The 18691-nt window shown below is 64.1% G+C and overlaps 2 protein-coding genes across 6 annotated transcripts in view; both read left to right on the forward strand.

Moving 5' to 3' along the window:
* Positions 1-18691, forward strand: part of LOC102458375 (adhesion G protein-coupled receptor E1) — a 198344-nt gene that overhangs the window by 43917 nt on the left and 135736 nt on the right. The window lies entirely within an intron of this gene.
* SH2D3A (SH2 domain containing 3A) lies at positions 1636-18634 on the forward strand. 5 transcript variants are annotated; one of them, XM_075902286.1, is made up of 10 exons: positions 1636-1651; positions 10189-10316; positions 10852-11288; positions 11733-11830; positions 12318-12907; positions 13512-13627; positions 14770-14941; positions 15646-15757; positions 16600-16785; positions 17239-18634. In XM_075902286.1, the coding sequence occupies exons 2-10, from the start codon at positions 10209-10211 to the stop codon at positions 17409-17411; spliced, it is 1992 nt and encodes a 663-aa protein (XP_075758401.1). In that variant the 5' UTR covers positions 1636-1651; positions 10189-10208; the 3' UTR covers positions 17412-18634. The 5 variants fall into 5 exon arrangements, with proteins under 5 accessions (XP_075758401.1, XP_075758400.1, XP_075758397.1 ...); XM_075902285.1 differs by lacking the exon at positions 1636-1651 and adding an exon at positions 1675-1788; XM_075902282.1 differs by lacking the exon at positions 1636-1651 and adding an exon at positions 2849-4038.

Genomic DNA, 18691 nt, shown 5'->3' on the forward strand with positions numbered 1-18691 from the left:
CACCCCGGCTCACACCCGCGGGCTCACTAGCACAGTCACACCGACACACCCCGGCTCACACCCGCGGGCTCACTAGCACAGCGATACCGACACGCCCCGGCTCACACCCGCGGGCTCACTAGCACAGCGATACCGACACGCCCCGGCTCACACCCGCGGGCTCACTAGCACAGCGATACCGACACGCCCCGGCTCACACCCGCGGGCTCACTAGCACAGCGATACCGACACGCCCCGGCTCACACCCGCGGGCTCACTAGCACAGCGATACCGACACGCCCCGGCTCACACCCGCGGGCTCACTAGCACAGCGATACCGACACGCCCCGGCTCACACCCGCGGGCTCACTAGCACAGCGACACCGACACGCCCCGGCTCACACCCGCGGGCTCACTAGCACAGCGACACCGACACGCCCCGGCTCACACCCGCGGGCTCACTAGCACAGCGACACCGACACGCCCCGGCTCACACCCGCGGGCTCACTAGCACAGCGATACCGACACGCCCCGGCTCACACCCGCGGGCTCACTAGCACAGCGATACCGACACGCCCCGGCTCACACCCGCGGGCTCACTAGCACAGCGATACCGACACGCCCCGGCTCACACCCGCGGGCTCACTAGCACAGCGATACCGACACACCCCGGCTCACACCCGCGGGCTCACTAGCACAGCGATACCGACACACCCCGGCTCACACCAGCGGGCTCACTAGCACAGTGATACCGACACGCCCCGGCTCACACCCGCGGGCTCACTAGCACAGTGATACCGACACACCCCGGCTCACACCCGCGGGCTCACTAGCACAGCGATACCGACACACCCCGGCTCACACCAGCGGGCTCACTAGCACAGTGATACCGACACGCCCCGGCTCACACCCGCGGGCTCACTAGCACAGTGATACCGACACACCCCGGCTCACACCCGCGGGCTCACTAGCACAGCGATACCGACACGCCCCGGCTCACACCCGCGGGCTCACTAGCACAGCGATACCGACACGCCCCGGCTCACACCCGCGGGCTCACTAGCACAGCGATACCGACACGCCCCGGCTCACACCCGCGGGCTCACTAGCACAGCGATACCGACACGCCCCGGCTCACACCCGCGGGCTCACTAGCACAGCGATACCGACACGCCCCGGCTCACACCCGCGGGCTCACTAGCACAGCGATACCGACACGCCCCGGCTCACACCCGCGGGCTCACTAGCACAGCGATACCGACACGCCCCGGCTCACACCCGCGGGCTCACTAGCACAGCGATACCGACACACCCCGGCTCACACCCGCGGGCTCACTAGCACAGCGATACCGACACACCCCGGCTCACACCCGCGGGCTCACTAGCACAGTGATACCGACACGCCCCGGCTCACACCCGCGGGCTCACTAGCACAGCGACACCGACACGCCCCGGCTCACACCCGCGGGCTCACTAGCACAGCGATACCGACACACCTCATCTTCCCCGCACTCACCAGCCTCCCTCCCCGCCCTCCGGCTGCCCTGGGCGCCGCCTGGCCCCTCTGCTGCTCCCGGGGGTGGGTCCCGGGGCGGAGCCGCGGGCGCTGGAATGCGCGGAATGGGGCCGGGGCGGGAGCCGGAGCCGCACACGGGACCCCCTGGCCGCTCAGGTACGAGACGCGCCCTGCGCCTGCCCTGGCCGGGGGAGGGAGGCAGGACCCCTTGTGGCTCCTCGCTGGGGGGCAGCTGGAGGCGGGGTCCTGGAGGCGGGGTCGGGGAGGGACCGCGCCCTTAGGAGCCCCTGGAGGTGAGATCCGGGGGGGGATCTGCGGGGATGCGACCCTGAGAGCTGGGCGGGGGGGTTATGTGCTCTGGGGGCCCTGGCGCCGAGCTGGGGGATGTTCCCCTTGGCTCCTGCCCGGATGGGGGGGGGGCTTTGTGTTGGGGAGCATGGGCGCAAAGACCTCCCCCTTCCCCTCCCCTGGGGAACTTATGGGGACTCTTGTCTCTGCTCCTCACCACCATTAACCAGACTTTCCCTGGAGAGTGGAGCTCTCCCTAAATCCCCCCCCCCCCACCCTGTTTGCTGGAGGGTGTCCACACCCACCCACCCGCCTGCCCGCCCTTGGAAGGGGGCGCTGGCTCATTGACCATCTGTGTGCGGGAAATACCCTCGGGGTATCCTGGATCTGCCCTCAGAGGCGGCCTGGGATCTGCGTGGGGGCATCAGGACTTGGCCAGCCTGTGGGTCAGCTGGGAGGTGGTGCCCACCCAGGCCTGGCTGGGGTGATTCACACAGGCTGCAACTAGGGATGTAATATGTAGTCGGCTAACCGATTAACCGATAAGCCAAAGCCTCTAGGTTAATGCCATAGACAACACGCATCCCCCTCCCCCACCGGTATATTTTTTAGCAGGTTGGTCAGAAGCCGGGCTCAGTCCTGGCTTGAGCCGGGTCCGGGTCCTACCCCCTCTGCAGCTTTGCATTTAAAGTGTACTAGGAGGTAGGCAGGTGGGCGGGCAGCTTGGCTCAGTTCCCGCTCGCTTCAGGTCCAGGAGCTCAGACCCACCCCCACTGGACAGGGGTTGCTGCCTCGGTATCAGAGGCAGCAATGCGGGGTGGCAGGCTGCTGGTCTGCGAGGGCAGCTGGTTTTTAAACTGGTTCCCCTTGCGGACCAACTACCGCCTGGCACCCACACTGCTGCCTCTGTATCTCTCCTCGAGAGAGAGGCCAGAGCGCACTGGCTGCCAGCCCCACCCCCACCCCCGGGGACTATACAATAGTCGACTAACCAATAAGAATTCACGAGATTACTCGACTATTCAATTACCTGATATTTAACCTCCCGGGCTGCAACCCTCTGTGAGCTGGGCGCGTGGGTGGCCGCTCAGGAGACATTCCAGTGCCACCCAGCTGTGTAGCATCACACTCCCCGCTAGGTTTGTGTTTCTGCTGGCGGTGCACATTCACACATCCCTCGGCGCACATCGCAACATTTATTCCACACATGGCTGGAAAGGATTAGCAGGCGCGTGGGCTATGATGGAGGCAGCGGCTGCAGTTGCTCCGACAGCACACACGTGTTATATCCCGTTTTGGGTGACCGGCTTCCTTCCTGCAGTCGGACTGGCTCGGTTATCCAGGGTTGCTCCAGCTAGCAAGGCCTGCGGCAGGGGCTGGGGGGAAGCGCACCAGTGCGGCGGATTTCCTCTCCATTGTGCGGCCGGGCCAGCCCTTTGTGTTTGGATTCCCCAGGATGGAGCTGCAGGGCCGGCAGGGGTTCCCACGCCCTGGGCTGGGTGGGCAGGTCCTGGGCCGTGGGGCTGGGCTGGAAGATTAGGCTGGAGAGAGCCAGGAAAGTGACGGCGTCACAAGGCCCCTGCGTTGCGGCTTACCACGGGGTTCAGGGCGGGGACTGTGATGCAGGATCAGCCCATGCGCCCGTCGCGCCTGGAATTCCACCAACCCCCTGCCCTCGCCCCGGGTCAGAGCAATGGGCCCATCCTGCCACCCTGCCCAGTGGCCCAACTGGCTCTGCACCTCCTCTCTCATTGTGGGCGGAATGATGCGACTTGCGGTGCTTCGGCTTTGTCATCACAGGCTCCTGCGGGTGGGCTCAGGCTAAGTTAGGACACTGTCCGGAGCAGTGGATCTTGCTTTTCCACAGTAACATACATGCACAACAAGCAAAGACGAGCCAAAGGCAGGCTCCGGGCTCAGAACCTGGACGGGTGGATGGGGGGGAGAGAGAAATTGTGCTGCATTGGACACATTGGAAACCTGAGGCAGGACGGCTGGGAGGAAAAAGGAGAACAGGGTGGGCTTGTGGGGTCAGTGCTGCCCTGGGAATCGGGGATTCTCATAAATCCTTTGAGTGAGTCACTTCATCCCTCTGACCCTCAGTGCTCCGATTGTAAAATGAGGATCAAAAGCTTTCTTTGTCTTGTCTGTTTAGATTGTCAGATCTCCAGGGGAAGAGCCGTCTCTTCCTACGTGTTTATGCAATTCCTGGAGCAGTAGGATCCTGGTCTTTGTTAGGGGCATGAGGTGGGACTGTGAGTATGAACTCTGAAAATTCTCTCATGCAGTATTTCTTACTAACGGACCTTCCAGCACGTCTCAATCTTCCCTTCCAACGCAGGGGAGAGTTACTGATCGTAAAGACGACAACCGTGCCTATAGCAGGGGCCAGAACGTCTGTTCTCTCCTCTGCTGTTCGGAACGGGAAGCAACGTGGGAAAGAAACTTCTGAAAATGTTCCGATTAAACAAACAAACAAAAAAGTTACTCGTTTTAAAAAAACCTGTTAGGGAGATTTCTGGGGGAGTGAGAGAGACAGATGCACAGCACGACCTCCTGGGTTAAAAACAAATGCCCACAAATCGAAGCAACAATGAGGAGTCTGTTGGCACCGAAAAGCCTAACATTTATTTGGGCACAAGCTTTGGTGGGCAAAAGTGGTCTTTGCCCGCAAAATCTTGTTCCCAAATAAATCTGTTAGTCTTTAAGGTGCCACCAGACTCCTGGCTGTTTTTGCAGCTACAGACTGACGCGGCGACCGCTCTGAGGCGTGTCACATGTCCTAGAGACTCCTTGTTGACTTTAAGGTGGTGTCCTGGGTTGCTGAGTTGTTTGCATTGTATTTAATCGGGGCTTTAGAATTCCGCTCGCCACAGCTGAGTGGAAGCGCTGCGAGGCACGGTTTTTGCTTTTTGCTTTTTTTCCGAACTGAAGCATGAATTACAAACCTAGCCACCGGGCTATTTCACTAGGAGGGTGGTGAAGCACTGGGATGGGTTACCTAGGGAAGTAGTGGAGTCTCCATCCCTAGAGGTGTTTAAGTCTCGGCTTGACAAAGCCCTGGCCGGGTTGATTTAGTTGGGATTGGTCCTGCCTAGAGCAGGGGGCTGGACTTGATGACCTTCTGAGGTCTCTTCCAGTTCTAAGATTCTATGATTCTATGATTGTGCCAAGCAGAGTGATATTAACTGCACCCTGGTGAATTGCAGATCCCCGAAAAGGACCAGAATCAAGTCAGCTTCCCTGCTACTAGGCAGGGAGAGAAGGCGCTGGTTGTCTCGCGGTGTTGAGGGGGGCCCAGAAACATTGAGGGATGAGTGGCGGATTCCCCAGTTCCTAAGCTAATGCCCCTTCCACTGGGCGATCCTTCCCATCTGGTGTTGGGAGTCCTATGGAGGAGGGCTTCGGGGCAGTCACCACAGTAAGAACCCTCCTTACTCCCGAGCAGGTGGGCAGAGTGGGTGGGTTTCCTCGCCAGACCCTTCCCCTTGCATTGCCCTATGTCCTCTCCCCACTTCCTGGTTCTCTGGTTGTTTCAGGCCTCGCCTAGCTAGGCAAGCTGCCCCGTCCTCACGCTGATTCATGGGGCTCCACAGACTCACAGCAACCTTGATTGTTTGGGGCTCCTAGGATGATGTTCAACGGCCACAGCAAGATCCTGGGGGCACCTGGCCCCCCTGGGAGGAGGCATGGGATTGGCATCCCAACCTGCAGCTGCGGCGTGTCGTGCAAAGGGGACGGCGTGTCCGTCCAGTGGTACCGGCAGGGGGGTCTCAGCTCTAAGGCAGGGGGTCTCAGCTTTTCTGTTTCTGAGCCGCCCTGCTCCCCTTCCGCCAACAGGCTCTAGCTAGGGCCCTACCAAATTCACCGCCTTGAAAAACACGTCATGGATCATGAGATCCGTCTCCACCCCTGTGGTGGGTGCACTTTGACCCTATATCCTGTACGCTACTGATTGCACAGGGGGAGACTCACCCAAAAGAGACGTGCACGGATCACAACCTGTGTGCCCACTCATTTTGCCATCCATGTGTGGAATAAATCTTAGGTGCCCCAAGGTATGTGCGAATGTGCACCACCAGGAGAACCAAAAAAACCTGCCAGTGGGTGCTCTGCTAATCAGCCGAGCAGCATTTGAATCTCTCCTGAACCGCACACAGGGGACACTGGTCGCAAGGTGGGGGAGGTTCTGGCATCGGCCCGTCTGCGCTGCCTTCGGAGCTGGATGGCCAGGTGCCCAGCTCTGAAGGCAGCGCCGCCCCCAGGCACAGCACAGAAGTAAGGGGAGCAGGACCCCCCCACACACAACCTTGGGACCTCTCCCACCCCACAACCCTTTGTGGGCCAAGCCCCCTACAATGACATCACCGGACACTTCACTTGTAAATCGCTGAAATCACGACATTTATCATTTAAAAAATCCCGTGACCATGAAACTGACAAAAGAGAACCATGAATTTGGAAGGGCCCTATCTAGAAAAATCGCAGGGCCCACCTGTGTCACAACAACAGTTTTTCTGCATGGCTGGTAGATTCAAAGCCAGGCGGGCATTGGGGCGTAGCAAGCAGGCAATACAGGGCCCCAGGGAGTCTAATGTGGACCCCTGGAAGCTGCTCACAGCTCCCCCATTGGGCCCTGGACAGAACCACTGCTCCGAGGTGCGCTCCCGGCACAGGAGCGTGTTAGGAAGGGCGTGATCAGGGGGTTCCCATGTGCGGCCCGGGGATACTGAGAGACACGTGGGCCCCAGGGGCTGGGTGAGCAGAGAGCTGGTGTGGGCCCGGGGGCAGAGGGAGCTGAAAGGCTCAGTTGGTGGCCCATTGAGCTTGTGATCCATCTGCTGCCTCTTGCAGAAGCAACACTGGGGCAATGTGGGCTGCTCCTGTCACTGCCTCTCCCAGCAGGGGGCGCTGTGGGGAGCAGGGCAGGAGGCCTGGCTGTGGGGGGCTGGCTGTGCCAGTCCCTGTCTCTCCCAGCAGGGGGCGCTGTGGGGAGCAGGGCAGGAGGCCTGGCTGTGGGGGGCTGGCTGTGCCAGTCCCTGTCTCTCCCAGCAGGGGGCGCCGTGGGGAGCAGGGCAGGAGGCCTGGCTGTGGGGGGCTGGCTGTGCCAGTCCCTGTCTCTCCCAGCAGGGGGCGCCGTGGGGAGCGGGGCAGGAGACCTGGCTGTGGGGGGCTGGCTGTGCCAGTCCCTGTCTCTCCCAGCAGGGGGCGCCGTGGGGAGCAGGGCAGGAGGCCTGGCTGTGGGGGGCTGGCTGTGCCAGTCCCTGTCTCTCCCAGCAGGGGGCGCCGTAGGGAGCGGGGCAGGAGGCCTGGCTGTGGGGGGGCTGGCTGTGCCAGTCCCTGTCTCTCCCAGCAGGGGGCGCCGTGGGGAGCAGGGCAGGAGGCCTGGCTGTGGGGGGCTGGCTGTGCCAGTCCCTGTCTCTCCCAGCAGGGGGCGCCGTAGGGAGCGGGGCAGGAGGCCTGGCTGTGGGGGGCTGGCTGTGCCAGTCCCTGTCTCTCCCAGCAGGGGGCGCCGTGGGGAGCGGGGCAGGAGGCCTGGCTGTGCCAGTCCCTGTCTCTCCCAGCAGGGGGCGCCGTGGGGAGCAGGGCAGGAGGCCTGGCTGTGGGGGGTGCTGTGGGGAGCAGGGCAGGTCAGCAGGCGCCCTGGCTGCGTGGGGAGGTGCCGTAAGGAGCATGCGGGGCCCCAGGGTGCAGTGACCTTGGGAGGCGCCCGCTGGCTGCAGGGCAATCCTGCAGGGGCATTTCCCTCTCCTACCTAAGCCGGAGTGCAGACTGGCCCCCTGCGCCGAGGCTCTGGCCCCCGCCAGACGGTTGTAACTGCACCACGGGCCCGGCTCGCTGGGCTGGAACTCTTCCGGCCTGCAGGGGTCACGGGCTGCTGGCGGGCTCCCAGTGCGGCTGACTCAGCGCCCAGGCATCCCAAGGTGTGCTCCGCGCCTGATAACCTGCCTAGGCAAGGAGCTGCGTGAACCGGAAGGGGCCCGCCCCGAGCAGAGAGTCCGGAGGATCCGCCGTGGGGACAGGAGGGTCCCATCCCGAGGGCCAGTCTCCTCTGGCGCGGGTGAGCAGGCCGGCTCCCAGCCGGGGAAAGGGAGCGGAGTGGATTCTGTGCCACGGCTGCTTTGGGCAGGTCGCTCTTTCCACTCCCCCTTCCTCTTCCTCAGCCTCTCGGCTCGGCCCCCCCCCGCGTGACCCACAGAACAGGCGGGACTAGTGTCTGCTGCAGCAGAGTCTAGAGCAGTGGCTCTCACCCGGGGGCCCCTGGGGGGCTGCGAGCAGGGGTCAGGGGAGCTGCCAGGCGTGGCTGGTGTTAGATATGCTAGGGCCCAGAAAGCCAAAGCCCCAGAGCCACGAGCCACTGGGGGCTGAAGCTAAAGCCTGACCATCTTAGCTTCCTGGGGCCCACAGTGCCTCAGTTTCCCCACCAGCGTGTGGGCAATTCCCCCGCTTGTCTCCCCCAACAGTGGCCCTGGCTTGTGTCTGCAGAAACCTGGTTGTTGTGGCACAGCTGGGCCAGGGAGTTTATACTGGGGTGGGAGGGCCTAGGAGAGAAAAGAACTGAGAACCCCTGGTCTAGAGGCCCTGACCAGCATTGCCGCCTCCTGCACCCTGCCGCTGTGCTGAGCGCTGCGCCGGCCTCCGCTGAGACCAGCTGGAGAGCGTCTGCCCTGAAGAACTCACGGTCTAAGAGGCAAAGCGAGAGGAGGAATTGTTGCCCTGCCTTTCCCCATTGGATCTATTGCTCCCTGTGAGCAGCGCCCGGTGCAACGAGGCCCTGATCCCAGCTGGGGCAGGGTCTGTCTCTCGCTGTGTCTGTGCAGCGCCCGGCCCAACGGGGCCCTGATCCCAGCTGGGGCAGGGTCTGTCTCTCGCTGTGTCTGTGCAGCGCCCGGCCCAACGGGGCCCTGATCCCGGCTGGGGCAGGGTCTGTCTCTCGCTGTGTCTGTGCAGCGCCCGGCCCAACGGGGCCCTGATCCCAGCTGGGGCAGGGTCTGTCTCTCGCTGTGTCTGTGCAGCGCCCGGCCCAACGGGGCCCTGATCCCGGCTGGGGCAGGGTCTGTCTCTCGCTGTGTCTGTGCAGCGCCCGGCCCAACGGGGCCCTGATCCCGGCTGGGGCAGGGTCTGTCTCTCGCTGTGTCTGTGCAGCGCCCGGCCCAACGGGGCCCTGATCCCAGCTGGGGCAGGGTCTGTCTCTCGCTGTGTCTGTGCAGCGCCCGGCCCAACGGGGCCCTGATCCCAGCTGGGGCAGGGTCTGTCTCTCGCTGTGTCTGTGCAGCGCCCGGCCCAACGGGGCCCTGATCCCGGCTGGGGCAGGGTCTGTCTCTCGCTGTGTCTGTGCAGCGCCCGGCCCAACGGGGCCCTGATCCCAGCTGGGGCAGGGTCTGTCTCTCGCTGTGTCTGTGCAGCGCCCGGCACAACGGGGCCCTGATCCCAGCTGGGGCAGGGTCTGTCTCTCGCTGTGTCTGTGCAGCGCCCGGCACAACGGGGCCCTGATCCCGGCTGGGGCAGGGTCTGTCTCTCGCTGTGTCTGTGCAGCGCCCGGCCCAACGGGGCCCTGATCCCGGCTGGGGCAGGGTCTGTCTCTCGCTGTGTCTGTGCAGCGCCCAGCCCAACGGGGCCCTGATCCCGGCTGGGGCAGGGTCTGTCTCTCGCTGTGTCGGTGCAGCGCCCGGCCCAACGGGGCCCTGATCCCGGCTGGGGCAGGGTCTGTCTCTCGCTGTGTCTGTGCAGCGCCCGGCCCAACGGGGCCCTGATCCCAGCTGGGGCAGGGTCTGTCTCTTGCTGTGTCTGAGCAGCGCCCGTGCCCAACGGGGCCCTGATCCCGGCTGGGGCAGGGTCTGTCTCTCGCTGTGTCTGTGCAGCGCCCGGCCCAACGGGGCCCTGATCCCAGCTGGGGCAGGGTCTGTCTCTCGCAGTGTCTGTGCAGCGCCCGGCCCAACGGGGCCCTGATCCCAGCTGGCTCTCGCTGTCCCTGCAGCGCCTGGCCGAGCAGTGTCCGAGCGTGGTGGACGGCTCCGGGTGTGATTGTGATGCACAATGGGGGTGTGAGAGGTGCTGGTGCTTGTCGCGGCCCAGGAGGCCTGCGCATTGGGGTTCCCACTGGCACCGGGTCACGCTCACCCAGCCTGTGGATTGGTTACGGGAGCAGAGGCGGCCTGTTGTGCTAGAGCACCAAGCACAGAAGGGGTTAATGGACGGCCGGGCAGGAGTGGGGGGCAAAGTCCTGCAAGCAGTGGCAAGGGAGGGGTTGCTGGGGGCCGGGGGAGGATCCCTGTCTGCTCTGGTAGGAAACTGCTGGGTCCTGAGGCTGGGAAAGGTCGGGCTTCATGGGAATGAGCCACTCTGGGGGAACCAGCCCATGGGAGGAAGATGCTATTGCTGACCTCTGACCTTTTGCCGCCCAGGTGGCCTGAGCGGAGTGACCATGGATTCGGCCAAGGAGAAGCTCAGGAAGGAGCTGGAGGAGGAGCTGAAGCTCAGCACGGATGAGCTGCGGAGCCACGCGTGGTACCACGGCTGCCTGCCACGGGAGGTACCCGCAATGCTGGTCTATTAAGTGTTTTATGGTAGTGCCCAGAGGCCCCAGCTGAGGTCAGTCCCATTGCAGTGGATGGGGCCCTGCCAGTGGGGCCCAGTCCAGCTGGCCCCGGGAGTGTCCCTGTTGGATGATGGGAAACCCGAGGTGCAGGGAGGGGAAGTGACTTGACCAAGGTCGCACGGGGAGCCCGTGACAGAGATGGAGATGGAACCCAGGAGTCCTGACTCCCAGCCACCTGCTGCTCTAACCACTAGATTCTACTCTCCTCCCAGAGATAGAGATGGAACCCAGGAGTCCTGACTCCCAGCCGCCTGCTGCTCTAACCACTAGATTCTACTCTCCTCCCAGAGTTGGGGATGGAACCCAGGAGACCTGACTCCCAGCTCCCCACCCTCCCACTCTAACCACTAGACTCCGCTCCCTTCCCAGAGCTGAGAATCCAGGAATCCTGACTCCCAGCCCCAACTGCTCTAACCACTAGACCCCACTGCCCACCATCCCCACCAGTGAACAGCCCCTGTCTTCCCAGGAGGCGGAGTCCCTGCTGGCGGAGGACGGGGATTTCCTGATCCGGGACTCAGGCTCCAGCCGGGGGGACTACGTGCTGTCCTGCCGGTGGCGGGGCGAGACCCTGCACTTCAAGATCATCCGGGTGGTGCTGCGCCCCCGCCTGGGCTACTCCCGCACCCTCTTCCAGTTTGAGCAGGACCAGTTTGACAACGTGCCGGCCCTGGTGCGCTTCTACGTGGGCAACCGCAAGCCCGTCTCGGAGACCTCGGGCGCTGTGGTCTCCCAGCCCGTCAACAGGGCCGTGCCGCTGCGCTGGCTGCAGGAGCGCTACGGGGCCAGCCATCAGCCCCAGCTGGACGGGCAGGAACCGGCCAAGGGGGATGCAGCTCCTGCCCGCAGACTCAGCCTCCGCGGACTCACCGTTGGGGAAGTGTCGCCCGAGGGGAACCTGCTCCGGTGAGCGGTGGGCGGGGCTGGCGGTCAGGACTGCTGGGTTCTCTGTCCAGTTCAGGGAGGGAAGTGGGGTCTAGTGGTTAGAGCAGGGGGAGAGCTGGGTGTCCTAGCCCTGGGAGGGGAGTTATGGATCTTATGGGTTTCACCAGGGAGGACTCAGAGTCAGGAGTCCTGGGTTCCATTCCTGCTGTACCATCAAGTCACAATGTGACAGGGCGGGGGAATACCCATTCCCCGTTCCCTGCCTCAGTTTCCCCATCAATGCAGTGGGTCTTTTGATGCCACGCTCCATGGGGCAGCCCGGTGGAGGGCAGGATCCAGTTCTGCCAGCTGGGCACATTGCTCCAGCATCCCCCTCACTCGGGGCGGGGGCTCTTTTCGGGGGGGGGGGGGGCTCTGCGGTAGCCTGGGGGCCCATGACTCATGGTGTTGCGAGTCTCCCTGCAGGACAAAAGACCGGAGCGGGAGCCACCCCACCGGGCTGGATCAGCTGGGCCGGCGCCCCTCGCTCTACACGGCGCAGTCTGACGGTAACCTGCCCACAGGTATGTGGGGGGCCAAGGAATCAACCCCTGCCCCCAACTGGGGGGCCAGGCCAGGGGCTGTGGGGATATGTGCAGCCCCATCAGGCAGTGGTACCGTAATACACCTAAGAGAATGCACCACACTTAGCATGCTCCTGGTCCATGACAGAGGAGCTGCCTAGGTGCTACCGTAATATATCTAATAGATAACGTGCAGATCCCAGCATAGCAGGGTTGTGCACCCTGATGGGGGCGCCCAGGCATTACCGTAATACACCAAATAATAGACTCCTTACAAACCGGTTTGCCACTCTGTTGCCTCCAGTGGCGATAGGGCTGGGGATCTGGCCCCATAGCTCCGGTCGGCCCCCCGCTGCTTTCTCGCCGGTGTGAGTGCCCCGTCCCTAGGGGCGTGACCTCGGCTTTACCCCGCTCCTGGCTGAGATCAGACCCAGGCTCTGCGTGGCCCACGGGGCCCCCTCTGACAGGCTCCCGTCTCCCTCTGCAGGCAGCCCGGAAGCTCCCGCTGGCACGCAGGAGCGGGGCGAGCTTCCGCCCCTCTCGCCCGTCTTCCGCACTGGCAGCGACCCCGTGCTGCGGCCCACGGCCCCCCGGTGCCTGGAGCCAGAGGGGGGCGTGGCCCTGAGCGGCTCGGAGGGGCAGCTGCACTCCAAGGCTCCCCCCAAGCCCCTGCGGGCCCCCTCCTTGCTGCTGGGCGACGCCTCCCCGGAGCAGCTCAGCACCTACTGCGAGCTGGTGCCCAAAGCCCCGGCCGGCCGGCGGAGTCACGTGGCGCGGCTGCACACCGACGAGAAATGGCGGGGCCGGGCCCGGGCCACGGACACGGCCTTCGGCTTCCTCGAGGACGAGGCGGTGCCGCTCCCCCAGCTGCGCCGCCGCGAGGAGGAGGAGCGGGGGGGCTTTGTGCGCCCCCTGCTGGAGACAGCCTCCTCCTTCCAGCCCCACAGCTTCCACTCCCTCCTCCTGCCCCCCGACAACAAGCCTCTGGAGCCCAGTGCCCTCAAACGGCTCAAGGAGATCTTCGGCCAGCAGGACTGCCGGACCATGGCCCTGCACGTCCTCTACATGGACTGCCTGGTAAGGGGAGGGGCGCGGGGCAGGATTCTGTCCCTAGCTTTGGGAGGGGACGAGGTGTAGTGGTTAGAGCGGGGGGAGGAGGGGGACTCTGGGTACCAGGACTGGGATGGAAATGGGGGTCTAGTGGGGGGAGGGGAGGCTGGCATGCCAGGACTCCTAGCTCCAATGGAAGCAACCCCAGAGAATGGGAAGCAGGCTCCGGGGAGTTATGGGGAGCAGAGGGGACTGGGGCTGGCTCTGCCTTTGCGGGGGTCGCGCCACCTTGGCCCCCCCTCCTTGGCAGCACAGCGCCCCCTACTGCTGTACTGAAGCACCGGGCTCAGAACTGTGGGGCGGGGCGCGCCCCTTAGTGATCCCAAATCCCTGCGGCACAGTGATCCCGGCGATGGGGAGGGGGTGGTATATGGACCGGCTGGGATGGGCCGGCTTGAGCCCAGCTGGAGTCCTGCTCGCTCCCCAGCGACCGCGGAATGGGCGGATCGGCATGCCCCCCCTTGGGGGACCCAGCCATCTGGCTCCCCTCCACTGCTCGCTGGCAGGCAGGTCCCTTTGTCCCGGCAGGTCTCAGGCCTTCACCCTACGCGTGTGTTTTTGCTTGCACCAGGTTGGCAGGATCACCGGGGTGTCCCAGGAGCAGCAGCGAGCCATGGGGGTGAGCTCGGGTCTGGAGCTGATCACGTTGCCTCACGGGCACCAGCTGCGCCTGGACCTGTTGGAAAGGTACCAGCCTGGGGCCGGGGCGAGCCGCAGCAGCGTTGAAATGCGGCTGCTTCTGGGGAAGGGCACGAGGGTCGTGGAAACAGCCGCACAGCAGGATTTGGACCAGTAGGAGGCGTCTAATTGAAGCCCCAAAGGGAAGGTAGAATAGGACCTGGCCTGGTAAAGCCCTTTACAGCCCGCGGGATAAGTCTGGACTTCACGTAAGGGCCGCCCTGCATGGGGTGTGATGCTGCCCCCTGGGCTGCCGGGCGCTGGCTCCGTGCGCCCAGCTGAGGGGGCCGTACCGGCTCGGGACTGCACTGTGAAACCAGGCCGGACCGACGCACCTGAACACACTCACCAGACAGCAGCCAGGATCCCGCGGGCTGGGGTCGTGAAAATGCCGCCGCACCGCTCCAGCAAGGAGGACACTGGCCCCCCATCGGCGGCATTAAGCCACCTCCGGGAGAGGCAGGAGCGGTGTGAGCGGGAGCCGAGTCACCGTGTGCACCGAGCCGTGGGTGGGCATGGCCGTGGCGCTCGAGGGGGGGGTCACCCTCCGAGCACCGTAGTTCCCCTGAGACAGATGTGCCATGTAGACCTGACCGTACGGCTGGGGACTAAACAGTTGCAGAGACAAAGTGGGAGTCTCATCTGGACGGTGGCAGAGCAACTCCCAGGCCAGTGGTTTTCAAGGGATGGCTCATGGCATGTCAGAGGCACGTTGCTGCAGGGGGATCAGGGGTGGGGCTAAGGCAGCTCCTTGCCTGTCCTGGCAGCAGACTGCACTGCACCTCAGAAGCAGTCAGCAGCCCCCTACTGAGCCCATAGCTCCTTAGAGCTATTCTGGGGCACCTGGGGGAGGGGGAGACACACACACACTGATGCACACACAGCAGCCCTGCAGACTGATGTCCAGGATGGTCACACTGTAGCTAGGTTGATCTAAGTTTTCGGTTTATTCTCCCTCCTGAGGTCCTCACTGCATTTAGAGGGTGTCTCCTTACTAGTCTCCCCTCCAACACACAACCAAGGCCAAACCTGCTTAGCTTCTCCACACCCACCCTACCTGCCTTGGGTAGCGCCACCTATTAGCAAAAGGCCTGTGGGTTGGGTAGCAGGAGGGGTAAACTCAGCCACTATGGTGTGTCTGCCCCCTCCAGACACCACCTCATTGCTCTGGGCATCGCAGTGGACATCCTGGGCTGCACGGGGGCCGTGGCGGAGCGAGCCGCCACCCTGCATAAGATCATCCAGCTGGCCATGGAGCTGAAGGGCTCAGCCGGGGACCTGTTTGCGCTGTCGGCTGTGATGAAGAGCCTGCAGCTGCCCCAGGTGAGGGGCGGGCTGGGGGTCGAATAGCTCCTGCTCCCAGTGGAGACCGGCCTTGGCCCTGGCCTACACAGAGGGATGGTTTGGGTGGGTCTCATCAAGGGCTGTGAGCCCCGTGGCTTGGGCTGCTGCGTAGCCCACACGGTGGGGCGCAGAACTGCCCTGGTCCGAGGGGAGAGGTTAGGTAGCGGCAGCGTGATCTAGTGGCTGAGGAGACCTGGGTTCTGTGACCTGCCCCGCTCTCGGCCTCAGTTTCTCCTGACCGCAGTGTGTGTGTGTGTGTGTGTGTGTGTGTGTGTGTGTGTGTGTGTGTGTGTGTGTGTGCAACCAGGGAGCTGTGCAGGGCGGAGACAGGCTATCGTTCTGTGCCGCGCCCGGCACAGTGGGGACCCCCATCTTGGTCAGGTGGCCTGGGCAAGGTTGCAGGCCTTGAGTTGCTCCGTCATACTGGGAGCCAATAGGCTTTGCTCTGCCCCTAAGCACGGTGGCCCTGGGGAATGGGACTCCCCTCCAACTGAGTAGTTCTAGGACCCTCGCCCCATGGTAATGCAGCCCCCCCTGGTCCCACCCTGGACGCTGAGCTCCCGGGGGGTGTCACTGGCTCTGGAGAGCGGGACAGTGTTGCCAGGGTCGGCTTGGCGACGGTCGCTGCCCAGCATGGCCCCTCGCAGGAGCCCCCCCTCAGTCCTAGCCCCGTCCCCTTGCAGATCACGCGGCTGGATGAGACGTGGCGGAAGCTGCGGCAGAGCCACACCGAGAGCGCCATCGCCTTCGAGAAGGACCTCAAGCCCTTCATGAAACGCCTCAACCGGGGGGAAGGTGAGTCGGGGGCCTGCTGGCTGCCCCGGGGCTCCCCACAGAGCCCGGGGGGAGGGGACGTGGCAGGAGCACTACGGGGGGGTGAATCTCACCCCAGGGAGAGGCGCAGGGGGCGGCTGACACCCGGAGAAGTGGGAATGGGGGTGGGGGTGGATGAACGCCCTTACCCGGGCTTGCGCGATACTAGCCTGGGCCCTCCCCACACCTCTGTTGCCAAATGGTACAGGTCCCCTAAATGTGCCCCTCCCCCCAGGCAAATCCCCTGCTCGGCCCCAGACTCCCTAACAACAAAACACCTAGCCCCCCCCAGCCTCAGTTTCCCCATCTCTATCAGGCCCATGCAAGCGCTGCAGGTGACGTGTGTGCGTCAATGACTGTGAAGACAGAGGCGCCTGGTGTGTCCAAGCCTCCTCTGCTCCCAGCAGCCTCTGCACCCAGCCACTGTACTGTCCATAGTGCCCCCCCCCGAGCAGTTTTGCCCCTCAACACCAGGGCTGCATTTCACCCTCTCTGGCCAGTCTTCTTGTTGTTGCTACCCCAGCCCCACCCTGCCCCGCCAAGCCTCCTGCGGGTGGAAGGGCACGTGTGGCCCCTCCCTCGCTGGCCCCTCCCCACGGCCTCAAAACCCATGGGGCCCCGTTGCGCTGACTCGTGCCAGCTGCCGTCACCGAGGAGCGGCTTCGGGGAGAAGCCTTGGGGGGCTGGGGCGTTGTGGGGCCAGCTCCCGGCGGTGCAGGAGAGCGGAGGGCAGCAGCGCCCGGGGGCAAGGCCCAGGCGGGATACCCATTCGGGTACCGACCCCTGCTCAAGGCATCTGTCTGCCCCTTGTCCCCGGGCTGCAGAGCTCTCCTCCCCAAGAGAGGTGGCCGTGCCGCACCTCCTGCCGCTCATCAGCCTGATGGAAGGGGAGCAGCTGTGGGACGACCACGAGGAGAGCTGCGACCTCCTCCTACGCACGCTGGAGTCCGCCCGCTGCATCGCCACCAGCGCCGGAGCCTACAAAGCCACCGCCGAGGCTAAGCTCCAAGGTAGGGCTGCAGAGCCCCCGTATCCCACCCCGGCTTGGACCTGTCCCAGAGCCTCATGGGAGGTGTAGTTCAGTTGCCTCAACATCTCCATTGTCTCTGGGGTAAGCGCCCCAGCTGGACTACGTCTCCCATGATGCACCATAAACTGGGACGCCCATGAAGCCATTGCTCCCTGCACCCTGACGGGAGATGCTGTGGTGCATCATGGGGGATGTAGTTCAAACAGGGAGCCTTGATCATGGGGGGAGGGGGCAGACATGAGGCCACTGCACCGCAACTCCCACGAGGCCCGACCAAGGCCGCTCCAATTCATATTTTCAAATCCAGCGTCCCCCGCCAATTCGCTTGGATGTGGGGGAGCGAATCCTGGCCTTCAGTAAAGCCCAGTCTTAGCCCCCCCCCCCCCCCCCCCGCCTGCCTGTGTGTCTCAGCCCCTTCTCTGTGTCGCCCTAGGCTTCCGAGCCACGCCGGAGCTCCTCGAAGCGTTCCAAACGGAATTCGCGCTCCGCTTATTCTGGGGCAGCAAAGCAGCGGCCGGGGCCCAGGCGGGGCGCTACAAGAAATTCGACACCATCCTGACGGTGCTGTCCCAGAAACTCGAACCAGCCGGCAAACCAGAGCCCTGAGTTTCTTCCCCCACCGCCGGGCCCTGGACCCCGCGCAGCGGCTTGCGGTGAGCCGCGTCGGCACCCGCGGGAGGAACGACCGCCGCCCAGGGGGCACAGACCTGGCCCCGCGCCGGGCTGGTGCAGAGGAACGTTTAGGCTGCGTGGGGCCCTCCAGCAGCAAAGGCCCGTGAACGCGGCCAGGTCGCTCGCGCCAGTGCAATAGTCTACCAGCCCCGGGCTCTCGGAGGTGGCGGCGCCGCGTACCCACGCTCGGAGGAGGGAGTGTGCGGCTTTCCAAATGCAACCTCAAGCGGCCCCCCTCCCCTCTGCCGAGGTGGGAGAGGGGGAGATGATTAAACAGAGCGGCGGGTGGGAGGGAGTCCCCCTCCCAGCAGAGGAGGGACGGCTGGAGTAATAAAGTCCAGGACTCTCCTAGCTGGCTTGGGTCACTGAGCAACAGGGTCACCTGCAGGGAGGCAGAAGGGCTGGGGGAGATGCTGGCCACGTGGCAGCCTGTGGCAAGCTAGGCGGGTGCTAGAACAGGGCTAGAACTCACCGCCTGGGGCTTGAGCTCCATTGCCTCACCCAGGAGAGGGCAGAGTGGCAGACAGCCCCGGATCCTTCCCCACCATTCAAGGGGGCCCTGGCCCAAAGGGGGAGCCATGCACTGCTGCCCTTAGGAGAGCTCCCCTGGGCCGGAGGGGGGCTGTTTCTTTACATGGGCAAACCTGAGTTGTTTGTGATCTGCCCACTCATAAGCCTGGGGGTGGGCAAGGGGGGAGAACGGCCTAATGGTTACAGCAGGAGAGGCCTGGGGGCTGCAGCCAGCAGGTAGAGCAGATGGTTGAAGGGCCAGAGAGACCAGGCAAGGGTTACCCTGGGCCACTTGGCTTCTGCTGCCAGCTGCTCTTTAATTAACGCAGCCTCCCCTCTCCACCCCAGGCCCCAGCCCTCGGGGCCACAGGCAGCTGGGGGCCGGGGAAGTGAAACCAGACGACGCTGTCCTGTGCCTCCCCCCTTCCTCCAGGCCCCCATTCGGTCTCCACGGGAGCAGCTGGCCAGGAGCCCCGAGGGCAGGAATTTAACCGGGTTACAGTGAGCCCTGGGTGGGTGGAGGCAAGGCCTCCCGGCTCAGCACTTTTGTGTGTGTGTGTGTGTGGGGGGGGTGTGTTATGCCACTAGCACTAGGGTGTGAAATCAACTCCCCCTCCCCCAGGCTGAATAAACCGGTGCAAACGCTGGCTGAGCTAAGCTGGGCTGTTTTCTCCTGTCCCGGCAGCCTCTAGTAACTGCTGCTC

This window comes from Pelodiscus sinensis, chromosome 19, assembly GCF_049634645.1.
Source record: "Pelodiscus sinensis isolate JC-2024 chromosome 19, ASM4963464v1, whole genome shotgun sequence".
Classification (NCBI taxonomy): domain Eukaryota; kingdom Metazoa; phylum Chordata; order Testudines; family Trionychidae; genus Pelodiscus; species Pelodiscus sinensis.

Bases quoted from the DNA above. Each gene is read 5' to 3' on its own strand.
- SH2D3A (XM_075902282.1), top strand. The intron at 12,908-13,511 runs GTAAGGGGAGGG...TGCTTGCACCAG, and splicing joins TCCTCTACATGGACTGCCTG to GTTGGCAGGATCACCGGGGT. The intron at 13,628-14,769 runs GTACCAGCCTGG...TGCCCCCTCCAG, and splicing joins CGCCTGGACCTGTTGGAAAG to ACACCACCTCATTGCTCTGG.